Source organism: Podarcis pityusensis (assembly GCF_964106645.2).
Source record: "Podarcis pityusensis genome assembly, chromosome: 8".
Taxonomy (NCBI): Eukaryota; Metazoa; Chordata; class Lepidosauria; order Squamata; family Lacertidae; genus Podarcis; species Podarcis pityusensis.
The window spans coordinates 88673115-88688396 of record NC_138033.1 but is presented as its reverse complement, the minus strand read 5'-3'; the positions used below and the strand labels follow the sequence as shown (position 1 = coordinate 88688396).

Sequence of the window (15282 nt, the reverse complement as noted above, 5' to 3'; positions counted from 1 at the left end):
AGGTGAAGGACAAAAAGTTGGAAGATTGAGCTCTTACTGTCCGTGAAAATGTGTATTGATTTTCAGACTAAAAGAAGAATCAGTCTGTAATACTACTTGGTCTTGATACAGTACATAAAGGTGTTTGGCTACTGATAGCGTATTCAGTTGAGAAACTTGCCTTGCTGAAGTAACAGTGTTAAGAAATACAACCTTAATTGGTAACAAACGTAGAGACTGATTTTAAATGTTTAAATGCTGGTCATTGCGGAGTCTTTAGCTCTGTATGCAATTCCACCTCGGGTACGGGTGGATTTATCATTGTAGCCTCTTTAAGAAACTAAGGAAAGGAAGAGCACCTAAAGAAAGCTCCTGAATATCAGACAAGACAGACCATGATGCTGATGACAATCTTCACAATGTGTTGGGGTGTAAGTCCTTTGGGGGGGGGCAGAAAATCTCTAATGCTAGCCCTATCCAGCTGCACTCGATTCTGCTTGCACCAGTGCAGAAATGCTGACGATGCTGAACGATAAACACAAATTGGAGAAGGATATCTTGAGGCTAGAATAAGGTAAAGGTAAAGGTACCCCTGCCCGTACGGGCCAGTCTTGACAGACTCTAGGGTTGTGCGCTCATGTCACTCTAGAGGCCGGGAGCCAGCACTGTCCGCAGACACTTCCGGGTCACGTGGCCAGCGTGAAGAAGCTGCTCTGGCGAACCGGCACCAGAGCAGCACACGGAAACACCGTTTACCTTCCCGCTATAAAGCGGTACCTATTTATCTACTTGCACTTAAGGGTGCTTTCGAACTGCTAGGTGGGCAGGAACTGGGACCGAACGATGGGAGCTCACCCCGCCGCGGGGATTCGAACCGTCGACCATGCGATCGGCAAGTCCTAGGCACTGAGGTTTTACCCACAGCACCACCCGCGTCCCGCGTGAGGCTAGAATGGTATTCACCAAATCTGAAGGCAGGCACTTGTGTTCACTTGGTCAGGTTCAACCACAAAAGGTGTTGAGGAAGCAATGGGCCTTGTGACAGAACGTTGCATCTTCCTGGAAAATGCCAGGTGGTCACAGCCAGTGGAACAACCTCTGAGAAACAAGGTCTCCTTCGCCAATTCCCTTTGAAGAACTGTCTGACATTGCCTTCTCAGCAGCTCATCCTCTGACAAAGCCTCATCAAGGATTGTGAAAACTGCTGTGCCCTCTCAATGCCACCACTGGACAAGGATTGAGACTGGGGCTTCTGCAGGGGCTTCCCTGCCATTACTTCTCTGCCTTTACACACTGACTGCTCCCACAAAAGGCAGTGGCAGCTGACCTGGGGTGAGCTAGCTAAGCCCTGATAAGTTCACAAACAGTGGCTACTGCCTACCTAGGAAGCACCAGAACTGCAGCTGCTGCCGACATGAAGCCTTTCATGCTCGGTCCCCTCAGGGATCCACATAATGGCAGCAGTTAAATTAGGTGTTATGCTTGCTGCCACAGATGCTTCCAGGTCTCTTGTGTGCTGGTGCTTCCTTATTAACTTCCATGCTGCTACTGCAGGTGCTGACAGTCTCTAATTATTTCCCCCCAAGCCAGAAAAGGTATGGGGCAAAAATAACCGCAACCTGGGAGACAGGATTGTAGGGAGACAGACTGTTAGAAAACCAGGAAGAACTGAACAGACACAAAATGGTGGGGTGGGTTTTTGTTTTTTGTATTTAAGCAGCACATGGGGAGGAAAATGGGCTGGGCCTAAACTTAAACAGAACATGTGCAGAAGGCGACAACCAAGATGATCAAAGGTCTGGAAACCAAGCCTTCTGAGGAGTGGTCGAAGGAGCTGGGTATGTTTAGCATGGAAAAGAAGAGACTGAGAAGAGATATGAGAGCCATCTTCAAATATCTCAAGGGCTGCCACATGGAAGATGGAGCAAGCTTGTTTTCTCCTGCTCAAGAGGAGCAATGGCTTCAAGTTACAAGAAAGGAAATTCCATCAAGAAGAACTTTCTAACAGTAAGAGCTGTTTGACAGTGGAACATACTCCCTCAGGAGGTTGCAGACTCTCCTTCCATGGAAGTTTTTACGCAGAGGTTAGGATGGCCATCTGACATGGACACTTTAGCAGATATTCCTGCATTGCAGGAGGTTGGACTTGATGACACTCGGGTCCCTGCCAACACAATTCTATGATTCTATGAGAAAGGTAAAAAACAGACTGTTATAGAAGAGTGGCAGATGAAAATGATGGACTTTGCGGAACTGGTGAAGCTGACGGGGGAAATCCAAACTAGCATGACCAAGTATTCCAAAAAGACTGGAGTAAATTTACACAATATTTGAAAGATCATTGTATGCAATTAACAACATGAGTAGGGTTATCTGAAGACTTGTAATAAGAAATTTTTTACCCTTCTACTTTTATTTAAACTTTGAGGTATTTTGTAATGAGTTATATTAGAATTGGAAAATATATAAAATGCTGTGATATAAAGGTTACGTTTGAAAGCCAAGAGGTGGGAGGGAAGGAAGTCTATAGCCTCTAGACAACCAAAGAAGTTAAGTGGATAATAATGATGTGACTATATATTTTTTAATGGAAAATAAAAATTATTTTTTAAAAAACGGACTGTTAAATCACACACACAAACAGTTCACACTGAATGAGCCCAACACACACCAGGGGAAAACTATTTCCTTAATAGGCAAGTCACACATACTCCAAGGGCCCCACCATAAACTCCTCAACACCACAATCACAGCAGGCAATGCCAACAAGTAAGAGAAAAGAGGAGCTTCAGAGTCAGCAAAAAAGACACGAGAGACTGGCTTCAGCAGTGGCTTGAGTCAGGCAAGAATTAAAACTGGCGCTTCAGAGGGAGAGAAACTGTTTAACTGCCTTTAAGCAAGTCAGTGTTTGCACCATCAAGCGCTCGGCACTAGGCTGAGTTCCTGCCCCACCTGAGACCATCTCGCTTGCGCGGGAGAATGCCCCCGTCCCTCTACAGAGGGATGTGATTTTCATTAGCCTGCTTTGATATTACTTTTGATCCACCTTGAAAAGATCCATACCCTGAAAGGCAGAATATGACTATAGTAAATAAATTATGCAATCGCTCTACTTCCCACATTCTAAAATTGCCCTCACTTTAAAAGCAGTGTACCAGAACAGTAAGGGTGAGAAATTTGGATGATTTGAGTTTCTGTCCCCCTTAAGAGGAAGCAGAGTTTTACACCCAAAACTACTGCACTTTTGCAGCGCTTCCACTGAAATCTACCATTGGGCACAGCCATGTCTTTACCATATTTTTCGCTCTATAAGACGCACCAGACCACAAGACGCACCTAGTTTTTGGAGGAGGAAAACAAGAAAAAAAAATATTCTGAATCTCAGAAGCCAGAACAGCAAGAGGGATCGCTGCGCAGTGAAAGCAGCAATCCCTCTTGCTGTTCTGGCTTCTGTGATAGCTGCGCAGCCTGCATTCGCTCCATAAGACGCACACACATTTCCCCTTACTTTTTAGGAGGGAAAAAGTGAGTCTTATAGAGCAAAAAATACAGTAATTATGACCCTGCCATTTCTGGCCCTCCAATTCTACGATGCTCACTGATCATTTCGGAAATCCAGCATTCGCAGGTGATGCAGGGTGGAAGTGATGTCTTGAGGGCAGATGCCAGTCAGCTTGCTTAGCTTCTTGATGCTGAGTTGCTTGTCATTTTGGTGATAAAGGCACTCCAAGATTACGCTTTTCCAATAAGCCATGTAAGAGAGACGACCCAAATCTGATAGCGGCTTCTCTGGGGATCCTGCTTGGCCTTCACGCTTTGATAGGAGATAACCTGAGAGAAAGCAGAAAACACTTAGGACTGGGCTCTGTACGGAAGCTAGCCTACCCTGTTTGAGTGTCTGCTCCTTATTCAGCTATAGGGTCAGGCACTCTGACTGGAATTTAAGTCAACAAAAACAGCCAATGGCTCTCACAGGACCCAGAAGCTCTTCTCTCCAGAGGTCACCAGCATTTCCCGCCCCCTTCCACACAGAGGTAGCCGCCTGTACAAGGAGATACATGATTCTAATCTGTGCTGAAGGCATTTTGAATTTTTCAGAAACATGGACAGAAATGTAGAACACCCTCCAATTAAGACCTTTGATTTCGGAAAAGGTCAACCAACCCCCCCCCCCCCAGCCACCAAGAAGTGTTTCAGCACCAATTCCCATGGGATCATGGAAGCAAACGCTGGTAAATCAGTGGGAAAGGTCTTGCAGGCTACAATATGTCTGACTGTAATTGGATATAAACAGTGCCACTAGGTGGCAGATTTTTTCTGTTACAGTGAAAAAAGTGAAACTTGCAAAAAAATATTGCAGAGCAGAGCTCCTCCTGTTCAGGGTTGTGGTCAACAAATCATGGCCTTTTCCCCCTGCCCCCCACCCCGGCCACAGTTGCCACTAAGTCTTCTCATTCTTCACACAGTTTGGGGAATTTCCCCCCTCCCTTTTGTTCCCCACCCTCTATTGATTGTTTGCCTTTCTGCAAACCTTAAGGTTTCCTCCCTCTTCCTAAAGCATACCTCTCTCTTGTATTTTAGCAGCTCCATTTTGGCCATCATCCCGTTGGCACTTGCCAGCTGAGCTTGCTATGAGAGGCAAGGACAGATAGGTGGGGCCTCCAAACGGCCACAACCAATGACATGACCAAACCACTTTAGACCATCCTAATGAAGCAGTTGCTAATAGAGGATGTGCGTGAACTCTGTCATTGTTAATCAGGGAAATTAGATGTTCCAAGAATTATTTCAAACATAAATGGCACCTTGTATTATTAGGTGCCCAAATAATGGGCATTGTAACTGTGAACAGGGGAACACATTATGTATTATTGGAAATTAAGAGCAATTTTACAGGACTAGAAATGTAGATTCTGTATAGGTATGCTCAAAACAGGGAATCCAAACGTATTTTGATCCCATTTTCTGGCAAATTCCCTCTAGGTCAACACAAGATGGTTTTGGAACTGGAAATCCAGGCACTTCTTTATCTCAAATGCTTAATTTATCCAGAGTATTTTGGTCAAATTACGTTTTCTTGGCCCTCTTACTATTTTTAGTACTTCCAACAGTACTTCTCTCTTTCACTCCTGCTGTGTGAACACAGGGCTGACTCTGTCGATTCACTCATCCTTGCTAGATCCAGAATACAACTATTAACAACTGACTCACTTTTTAATCAGACATGTTATTTTTACCTTTGCTACCTCAACATATGCCTTCATCTCCTTCTCTTCCCTTACTTTCCAGAGAATGATCCAAAAGCCACTGATGTGAGCGACTTTATAGCAGATCTCATGTGGACCCCAGTCCACAAAAGTATATGCCAAAATGTATTTGTAATGTATTTATCATGCCACAAGGCTGCTGTCACGTAACAGGGTGATCTAGCCAAGCCTACTGGTTTGAAGCAAGTTGTCTAACAGTTACTCGTGAAATATATAGGTGATATGAAGCTTCTGTCGGCCATGGAAAACCCATTCAGTTCACACTCCCTATGACTTGTCCTCATCAGCAGGCAAGTTTCAGGGTTACATTCTAGCTGCTACTTTCAAAAACAGGCCTGGAGGAACCTCCTGCTCCTGTTCTACAGGTGTTGCTGGACTACAACGACATTTTTGGCCCCTGGCCATGTGGCTGATGGGAATGTCAGCCCAGAGACATCTGGAGAGACACAGGGTTTCTCTGTAGGTGATCCCAAGGACACTACATTACGTTAGTCAAACTTTGAAGTTATGAAGTCCAAGGGCTGCTACACGATACCACTGTGAGGACTAAAAGGCAGATGCAACTTGATTTTCCAGGTGCAGAATTCACCAAAGATGCTCTTCCGCCCAGGTAGCAGGGCTCACCATTCACCTGTCTGTTTAAAAATTCTGTTTGAATCAACTCCCTCCACTCTTCATTTGTAAGTTCAAATACAAAACCAACCAACCTTCATAATCCGCTGACTTTTCACAAACCTTCAACTTGCACATCAGTCTCAGCAATGTGATAGTAAAGCAAATGAAGGAGCTACTGTCTCAAGCTACTGTCTCAAGCACTTATGTAAACTAAGCATTAAAGCAGACTGTACATGGGCAAACTTTTGTATTAAAAGAATGCTAATGAAAGGGTTTTGCTGCTGGAAGTTCTTTAGCAGGAATGGGGAACCTATGGCTCTGCAGATGACCTCTGACTCCCATCAGCCCCAGTCAGCATGACCAATGGTCAGAGCCAGAGGTCCCCTCGCCCGGTTCTACAGTACATGTGTTTTTTCCTGACGATGAGTGAGTGAGCATCAGCATTCCTGTAAGAGTGAATAATGTGGGCCTCACTCCTCACCAAATGGGAAGATGCCCATCAGAAGTGATGGTCAGTGATAAAAATAGAATATAAAAGATAGAAGGACTTGGCGAAAGGTAGTTAGCTTAGCTTTGGAACTGGCTCTTTGCTTTCCCTCCAGAAAGCAACGTGGCTGTATTCCCTTTGCGTTTGATGCCACTGGCATTGAGTCCTCCAGAAAACGCACCTTGCTTCTTTGTTTTCCTTTATGCGACGATCCTATAAGCTTTAAGGATATATATGCCTTTGTTCCTTTGTAATATTAATATTTTTTCTTGAATATTTAGGAAAAAACTAATTTGAACAGAAAAATGGAAATTCTATATTTAATGCCTACATTTCCACAAGTTATAGAACTCAAATTAGCCATGTATACTGAGATACGTTCATTTTTCAGACAAACATTTATAATGGGAAATTAAACAGCAGCAGCTGCACAGATATGTCATAACCACCAGTAAAGGTAAAGGTAAAGGGATCCCTGACAATTAAGTCCAGTCGCGAAGGACTCTGGGGTTGCAGTGCTCATCTCGCTTTACTGGCCGAGGGAGCTGGTGTTTGTCCACAGACAGCTTCCGGGTCATGTGGCCAGCATGACTAAACCGCTTCTGGCGAACTAGAGCAGCGCACAGAAACGACGTTTACCTTCCCACAGAAGCGGTACCTATTATCTACTTGCACTTCGTGCTTACGAACTGCTAGGTGGGCAGGAGCAGGGACCAAGCAACGGGAGCTCACCCCGTCGCAGGGATTCGAAACTGCCAACCTTCCAATCGGCAAGCCCAAGGCTCAGTGGTTTACACCACAGCATCAGTAGTGCCAGCTAAAAATGTTTTGCTGTCTGCAGTGAAAGGCAAGATGGTGCCCACTTCCACTGAACACACAGAAGCCAGCCTGACTGGCAGCTTAAACTTATTTCCGCACCTAGCAACAGCACAGCAACCTCTACCACATCGGAAAGCTTTGGGGTGCAAGGCAGGCTTTGAGGCACACACAGCTCCCTCCTCTAATAGGGCCAAGTGGTCAGGGGGCTCAGAAGAAATGGGTACCCTCACCAGACCCAGCATCTGCTGCTTGAGGCAGCTGCCTTGTTCAGGGCTGGCCCTGATGGTCCGCTTTACTCTCTTCTGAAAGAAGAAACCCATCTACTGATGTAGTAGATTTGCAAACTGGTCACTTTCCCTAATCAGGTTGTATTTCAGCCAAAACGCGTAATAAATTTATGCTACTGTTTGTCAATAAATTCACACAAATATATGGTCAAATAAATAAGAAGTGGGTCTTCAAATGCTACAGGTGAGTCCCAGGAGTGAAAAGGGTAAAGACTACTGGTAAATGATTTGATGTGTTTGTTAGCCACTTTGCACGATGTAGTGGAAAAGACAGGATATAAATAGCCTTTTAAACATACAAATAAAATTTCTGCCTCTCCACATGGCTAGGAAAGCAGGGAAGAAGAGCAAGTTCTGAAGTGCCATCTTAGATGTCCTTGTGGGCTGAAGTGTGATGGGGGGAGGAGGGGGGCTTGTGTGCAAGCATCTGGGGTGCAAGAAAGCAGTTGGGAAAAGGATGCTGGCCAGAATCCCAAAAAATAGGCATTTCAGATAATTAATGCTCTTGAAATAAAGTGCTGGGGAATTGCATGGTTTCATAAACTTTAATCTGAAGCTGAAGAGAAAGGCAGAAAAATGAGAATATGCTTACTGAAATCAATGAGGAACCTGCCATAGCCCTTGCGCTGGTACTGGGGAAGAATCATTATGCAGGAAACATTGTATTTCTGCTGGCAGTGCTTCTCCTAGTAAGAGAGACACACACACACAAACACAGAAGATTAGCAAGATGGAAAAGAACTTCTTCTCGATGAGGAATTAATTGGGGTAAATCACAATCACCCCAAAAGCAAGTCTCCAAGGAAAGAACACAAGGCATTATCAAGCCACTGAACCTCTGTGATCACAGCCAGGAAGGAAAAGGAAGAGAGAACTGTCACTGAGCACACAAAGTTGCTTTCTGTAAACCTGTATCATTCATGTACCTAGTGCAGTAATGTCTACCACTCCAAGTGACAGTGGTTCTCCGGGGTCTCAGTCACATAGGCCCTCCCAGTCCTGCTACCTGTGATCCTTTTTAGTTAAAGATGCTCAAGAATGAACCTGCACCACCACCAGAATCATGGCCCCTCCCCTGTAATACATCATTTCAGGACCTTGTACTTACAGCAAACTTCTCTCCCTACTTCTCTACAAAGGGCTTTTCAAATCCTCAGAGATTTCCAAAGCAATAAAGAACCTTTGTGGGGGGTGGGGGTAAGACAAAATAAAAGTCCATCTACAGGTGGGCTTGTGGGGGGGGGATAGGATGGCCATAGATTAAGGCTACATTGTTTCCTTTTCTGAAAGTGTTGTAAAAAACAACTTCTATTTTTTTGGGGGGGGGTGTTAAGACGGGCCTTTCAAAGTAACTCTCTGTCCCTGTGTGAGGAATACTAAAGCCACATTCAACCTCCATGGTCTCTTTCCCAAAATGCAAACAAAAGCTCTGAAATGAGATCAGCATCTGATTTGAGAAGCAAGCTCATTGGAGGTAACAATTAATGTTTACTTCACCAACTAACTCTCCTCCTCACCACCCAAGGGACTAGGAAGTCATTTAAAACCCTCTCCCCTCAGAGCTGCCAGGCTGGAATTCATGCTCCTTAGAGAATACACTCTGTTCAACAGCATAAAAAAGAAAGCTGCTTTGATTAACTGCTTCAATTCCCTGGATTCTGCTTATGCAGAACTTTAAAGGCTGTTTGGAACCCATAAAATTATACCCATCACTTCAGAAGTGTGACTGGACACTAGTTTGGTTAGATCCACTACACTAAGGAGGGAGAAAATTTAGATCTGCTGAAAAATGACTTTCAGTTTACACACAATTCAAATCCAATTATATTTTCTTGGATACGAGTCATACCAGTGTGAATAGACTTTTCCAGAGGTATAGCCAGTCTTATCACACACAAGACTTGACAGGAAGAACAAAAGAAAGTTTATAGTCTTTTTGCACACACTAGGTATCTGGCCATAGTCAGGGTTGTGTGTATGAAGCAAATCCACACAAGCACAAAAAAGTGTGGAATGCAATTTTGGGTGCAGAATTCAGTTTACTGAGAGTTTCAGTCTCAAAAAGACATTCCCAGCCTTTTTTCTTTTAAGTGCAAGCATAGGCATGGGAAAGTATATGGCCAAAGCTCCTGCACATGTCAGCAGGAAAAGTTCCAGGAGTTAAGCAAGGGCCTGTAGTGCCTTGTGCCTCTCCTCGTGATTAGCAAAAACAGAGCAATCAATTAAGCAAAAGCTTCAGAATCCAGCTTTTCACCACCCAGTATTTGGATTAACTTGGTGCAGATTTTTTTAAAAGTGCATGATAGATATGCTCCTGGTTTATAGTTCCCTTAGGTCTTGTCAGGACACCAACAAGTGGAGACCCCCCCCCCCCCACCGCTCACCTTGGAGAAGTAGCCAACCAGGTGGCAACCCTTCGTGTCATTTTGCGTCAGCACATAGAAGAGAAATGGCTCCACATCATAATAGAGCGTCTTGTGATCCAGGAAGAGTTTTGCTAATAGACACAGGTTCTGGCAGTAAATGGTACTGACGTTGCCATCCACCTTAGAAAAATGGAGAACAGGTCAAGATACTATCCCTCATGAACTGCTAGCAGGCCACAACACAAAGTGATTTGCTTAAATCAAGTAGGATTATACCAAACAGACACAAACCATCTAAGGACTTGTAGCTTCAAGAACTAAAGGATGCAGCCTGAGGTAAGTAGTCACTTTGAGGAGAAGCCCAAAGCGGCCAGCGCTCCTCACACTACCAACCTTTTCCTAAGAGGGATGTACAACATAAAATGCCAATACACTTCTGTTTTGCAGCCAATCATTACTGAATGGAATGAGACACTCATGAAATATTACAAAAGTAAGACAGTTCTGGGTTGTTGTTTTTTAAAAACTGGGCTGCCCTCAGCCTCCCAAAGAGGGGATTCTAGCCATGATTAGAGCCCATTACAAGGGAATTAGGTTCCTACAACAGTTCTTCTCTGGGAAGCTCACAGCAGATTATGCCCGAGATTCAGGCAGGGACATAAACAGCAGCTAATAATCTTTGACACTTACCTCAAAGACTGAAACATTGCTCTTCCTGTAAATTTCATTGGCTGGGGGATGAAACCAGCCACACTTCTTCATGTGTTGCTGAAGGATAGTTCTGCTTTTCATATACTTAAGACAGAATTCACAAATGTACAGCTTAGGCAGCCTGCAATATTAAAGGCATGGATGAATTGAGCAGTTTTGCAAGGTTACAACTTGAGGCAATCAGTACTGTTATCTCTACTGTGGCAATTCCCATAAAGGTCCATTGTCTTAAAGCTGGGTATACAGGAGGCAATACAGAAACAAAAAAAGCATAAGAGCAGGTTAAAATGTGTATTTGGTTGGATTCAGTTACTGAGACTGAGGGTCTTAACAAAGACCTCTTAGGATTACTTCTAGCCTAAAGTTCACCAAGGGTGTCCATCACTGGATATGAAGGGACCCCGTAGGCCCCTTTCCAGTACCCTTAATTTATGCAACTGGCAACTGGAACATACATAGGAAGCTGCCTATTATCAAGTCAGACTTATTGGCCCATCTAGCTCAGTATTACTTCCACAGGCTGGCAGCGCTCCCCTGGGTTTCAAACAAGGGGCCTTCCTAAATCTACCTGGAGATGCTGGTGATGAAACCTGGAACCTCCTGTATGCAAAGCAGATGCTGTACCACTGAGCTATGACCCTCCCCATCATACAAATTTCAATAAAATAGAAATTCCGCTCTTCTGTTTCTTTGCTGCACGGCACAGAAAATAAAGAACACTTACATCTACAAAATGTTTAACAAAACAAAGTCTTTCAGTATGTTAATCCCAAAGATAGGAGGAAGCTCAGCTCTGATTATTCTGAATACTTCTTTCAGTTATCACTAAATATTGTCTGGTTTTCCTTGGTTATAAGTAGAGCAGATCTGTACCTATACTGTATGTGAAGATGATCAGAGAAACGAGGAACCCAACACAATTTGACATGCTGACATTTCTGTGCTTGTGTTTGTTTAAAATCAAGTTGCCAACCCTCACAGTTGCAAATGCAATGCCTTTACTTCAAGAAGAAAATCAGTGGCAGAAGGATCTGAGGGGGGCCGGGCAGTTTCAAAATCCTGTGTCTCCAATCCTTGCTACTATTTTTGCACACCAGCCACTACACTCAAATTTCCATGCTCTTTGCTCTTTCCTCCCCCCCCCCCCATGCCACAGTGCTTACTAAAATATATTAATTCTTTGATAGCTTCAACCTTAAAAAAAAAAATGATACACAAGCAAATACCTATATATATATAATATACATTGCATGATTTAACTTGGTTACACATTTGGTTTGTTCAGAGGACATCCAGTCCTAATTTTAAGGAAGAGCATGTCTTTACAGTATGAGCTTGTCAGGCTTAACACATAGTTACACTTTATTTCCTACTCTTGCTAAACATTCAGCTGCATAATGTAAACTGTATAATGGAGAGGAGGCCTGTGTTGTACCTGGAATACTCTTGTGGGTATGGAGAGGAATACCAGGTGTGGATTTCATATTTCCCAAACTCGATGACTGATGGAGAGCGGACTTGTGGATCAGGGGCTCCTGTTACTCCTACTTTCTGTAAAAGAAACAAATATCTCTCCAAGTTAACAACAACAAAAGCACTACTTAACAGATCCAGCAATCCAGGAAAGAAGAAAAAGCTTTGGGATAGCACAGTTTTCTTCCACTGAACTACAGTGGTACCTCGGGGTTAAGAACTTAATTCGCTCCGGAGGTCCATTCTTAACCTGAAACTGTTCTTAACCTGAGGTACCACTTTAGCTAATGAGGCCTCCTGCTGCCGCCGTAGCACGATTTCTATTCTCATCCTGAAGCAAAGTTCTTAACCCGAGGTACTATTTCTGGGTTAGCAGAGTCTGTAACCTGAAGCGTATGTAACCCGAGGTACCACTGTAATTCACAAAGCAAGAAAAATATAAAGCCAGGTGTGCCAGTAAAAATGCTAGTCCAATCCGTCTTAGCATTATGCTTGCCTGTTAAGAGTAATCTAAAGGAATTACCATATTTTCCGCACTCTAGGACGCACCCGACCATAGGAAGCACCTTGTTTTAGAGGGGGAGAACGAGAAAAAAAAAATCTTCCCCTCTCTGCTCAGTGTGCCTTCAGCGAAGCGGCAGGAGAAACGGAGCCCCTTCCATTTCTCCTGCCGCTTCGCTGAAGGGGCGCTGCGCAGAGAGGGGGAGAATTTTTTTCTTGTTCTCCCCCTCTAAAACAAGGTGTGTTCTGCACATTCAAGGTGCGTTCACCTGAAGCCTCCGGAGTGCAGCGGACATTCCCGCTGCACTCCGGAGGCTTCAGGCGGCTACCTTGGAAGCCTGGAGAGTGAGAGGGGTCGCTGCGCACTGCCCCTCTCGCTCTCCAGGCTTCAGTGAAGGCAACCCGAAGCCTCAGGAGCGCGGCGGGAGTTCCCGCTGGGCTCCGGAGGCTTTGGGTTCCTTTCAACCTGCTCTTTGGGGCTGGCGGGGGGAAGTGCTGCTTTCCCCCACCGCCAGCCTCAAAGACCAAGTCGGGGAGCAGCGGGAAGGCTGCATGCAGCCTTCCCGCTGCCCCCCAGCTTGTGGGGCTGGCAGTAGGGTGAAGCGCTGCTTTCCCCCACCGCCAGCCTCAAAGATTCTGGAAGCCTTCGGAGCGCAGCGCGAGTTCCCATTGTGCTCTGCAGGCTTCGGGTTCCTTTTGCTGAAGCCGGGAGAGCAAGACTCTCCTGGCTTCAGCGAAAGGAACCTGAAGACTCCGGAACGCAGAGAGAACTCGCGCTGCGCTCCGAAGGCTTCAGGCGGCTATCCCTGAAGCCTGGAGAGCAAGAGGGGTTAGTGTGCACCGATGCCTCTCGCTCTCCAGGCTTCAGCGAAAGCAATGCGAAGCCTCCGGAGCATGGAGCCAGCGCTCCCTCTGCGCGTCGGAGGCTTCGCGTTGCTATCGCTGAAGCCAAGGAGCCTGCATTCACTCCATGGGACGCACACACATTTCCCCTTAATTTTTGGAGGGGGAAAAGTGCGTCCTATAGAGCGAAAAATACGGTAATAGCCACTTAATGAATCCAAGGAAATAAGTGACTCCTGAAAAAGCAAAAGGGAGGGAAGGAAGCAGGGGCAGGCAGGCCTGTATCCCAAGTGCACCTGTAATAGACAGCACAGAACCTGGTTAGGAACTGCAACAAAAGGCAATGGGTGACCTACAAACCTACAAACAGCGTTTTGTTTTGTGTAAGTTTTCAAAACTCAAGATGCAACACCTCTCTCTCAAGAATATTTACATCAAACCAGAAAAGTGTCACCAAAAGAAATATATAGAAATACCACAAACTGTATCCTTCAATTTTTCAGAGCACAAGGGGGCTTTTTCGTCCCCGCGGCTCTAAAATTATACAAGGCCAAAACGTTGGCACAGCTCCTTTATGGATCCTTTCTGGGCCCACCTTCCTCTGCTTTCTCCCCCCTCGAGAGAGTTCAATCCAAACTCCTTAGAGCTCTCCTACAAGTCCCCAGATGCATTTCAAACGCATGGGTTAGACTAGAAACAGGGATGATGAGAGTGGAGGCTTCTATCTGCCTAACATCAATCTACAAATGGCTGACACTGAATCTGCTCCCCCCAAGGGATAGCCCCACTGATCTTCTGCGACCAGTTCCAGTCAGGCTGGCAGACTGCAGTCCTGAACACCCTTCAGAAACTGGGTTTTGCCCCTCAAGCCCTTCTGAGCCTGGGGTTGGGCCAGGCAAAAGCAATGGTTAGGCAAAGAATTATAGACACCGAGAGACAACAGGAGTGCTCAAGGTGCCCCAACTATAAAATTGGAGAAATCGAGAGAGATATAGCCGCACTGGCAGCATATCTCGTCTTTCTCGTATCTAAAAATGCAAGAAGGGCTTTTACACTCGCCAGAAGCTCAGCTCTGCCCTCGCCAGTCCTGGAAGGAGCCTTTTAAAAAGTCCCATATTCTAAGAGATCTTGCACCTGTTCACTGGGGGAGATAGGAAGCCCAGAACACTTGTTCTTTAGATGTCTCTCTTATGAAGAGGCACGTAGTAAGACCATTGATCCCCTACTGGTGAGGTTCGCTAACCTCACAAAAATTTGACCTTTTTAACCTTGCAAATATTTTAACCTCACAAAATTTTGACATTTTCCTGTTAGGCAAAGATCAGAAGACGACCTGGATGGTTGCCAGATTCTGTGTACAGGTCTGCAGGCGCAGACCATCTCCCAACTCAAACTAGTTTGTTAAGAAAATCCCCAAACTCGGTTTCATGGGTGACTCTGGGTCAACTCCCTGTGGTAGTTTATTGTTGTACATTGTTTTAATTGTTTGTTTTCCTTCTGTGACTGTACCCCCAAGTGTGTTTTATAAGCTGGTCTCTGACCATAATAAATTATCTATCTATCTAGAAATACCCAGATTATGGGGAGCTATCCAGTGGAAGATGCAATGAAATCAAGTATTTCATGTCCGCTTATTTCAATGGGTCTATTTTGTGCACAACATAGTTGGGTATCATTCATTAAAAAAAATATGGCAAAGGTGTTTTGCAAGAAGAATCATGGCCATCAACCCTTAAGGAAATTATCTTCCTTTGGGGCAATCTGCACACCTCTGGCCTCCATTGTTATTTTTCATGCATGTATAAGGTAAAATATAGCTTTCCCTTTCTACCCACCCCCTCCCCAGACACATTTTCTTCCTTATACACACTATGAAGAATTGAGGATGCTTTGCAAATTACATCTACAAGCAAAGGCTCAGGAGTGAATGGAAG

At 44.9% G+C, this 15282-nt stretch overlaps 1 protein-coding gene across 1 annotated transcript in view; it reads right to left on the bottom strand.

Moving 5' to 3' along the window:
- The window catches only part of KAT6A (lysine acetyltransferase 6A), an 81521-nt gene that overhangs the window by 15745 nt on the left and 50494 nt on the right, over positions 1–15282 (bottom strand). Inside the window, exons 9-13 of the mRNA XM_081016433.1 lie at positions 11967–12082; positions 10511–10652; positions 9839–10000; positions 8047–8140; positions 3579–3810 (exon numbers count right to left, since the gene is read on the bottom strand). Of these exons, the coding sequence (XP_080872559.1) occupies positions 3579–3810; positions 8047–8140; positions 9839–10000; positions 10511–10652; positions 11967–12082 (746 nt within the window). The remainder of the gene's footprint in view (positions 1–3578; positions 3811–8046; positions 8141–9838; positions 10001–10510; positions 10653–11966; positions 12083–15282) is intronic.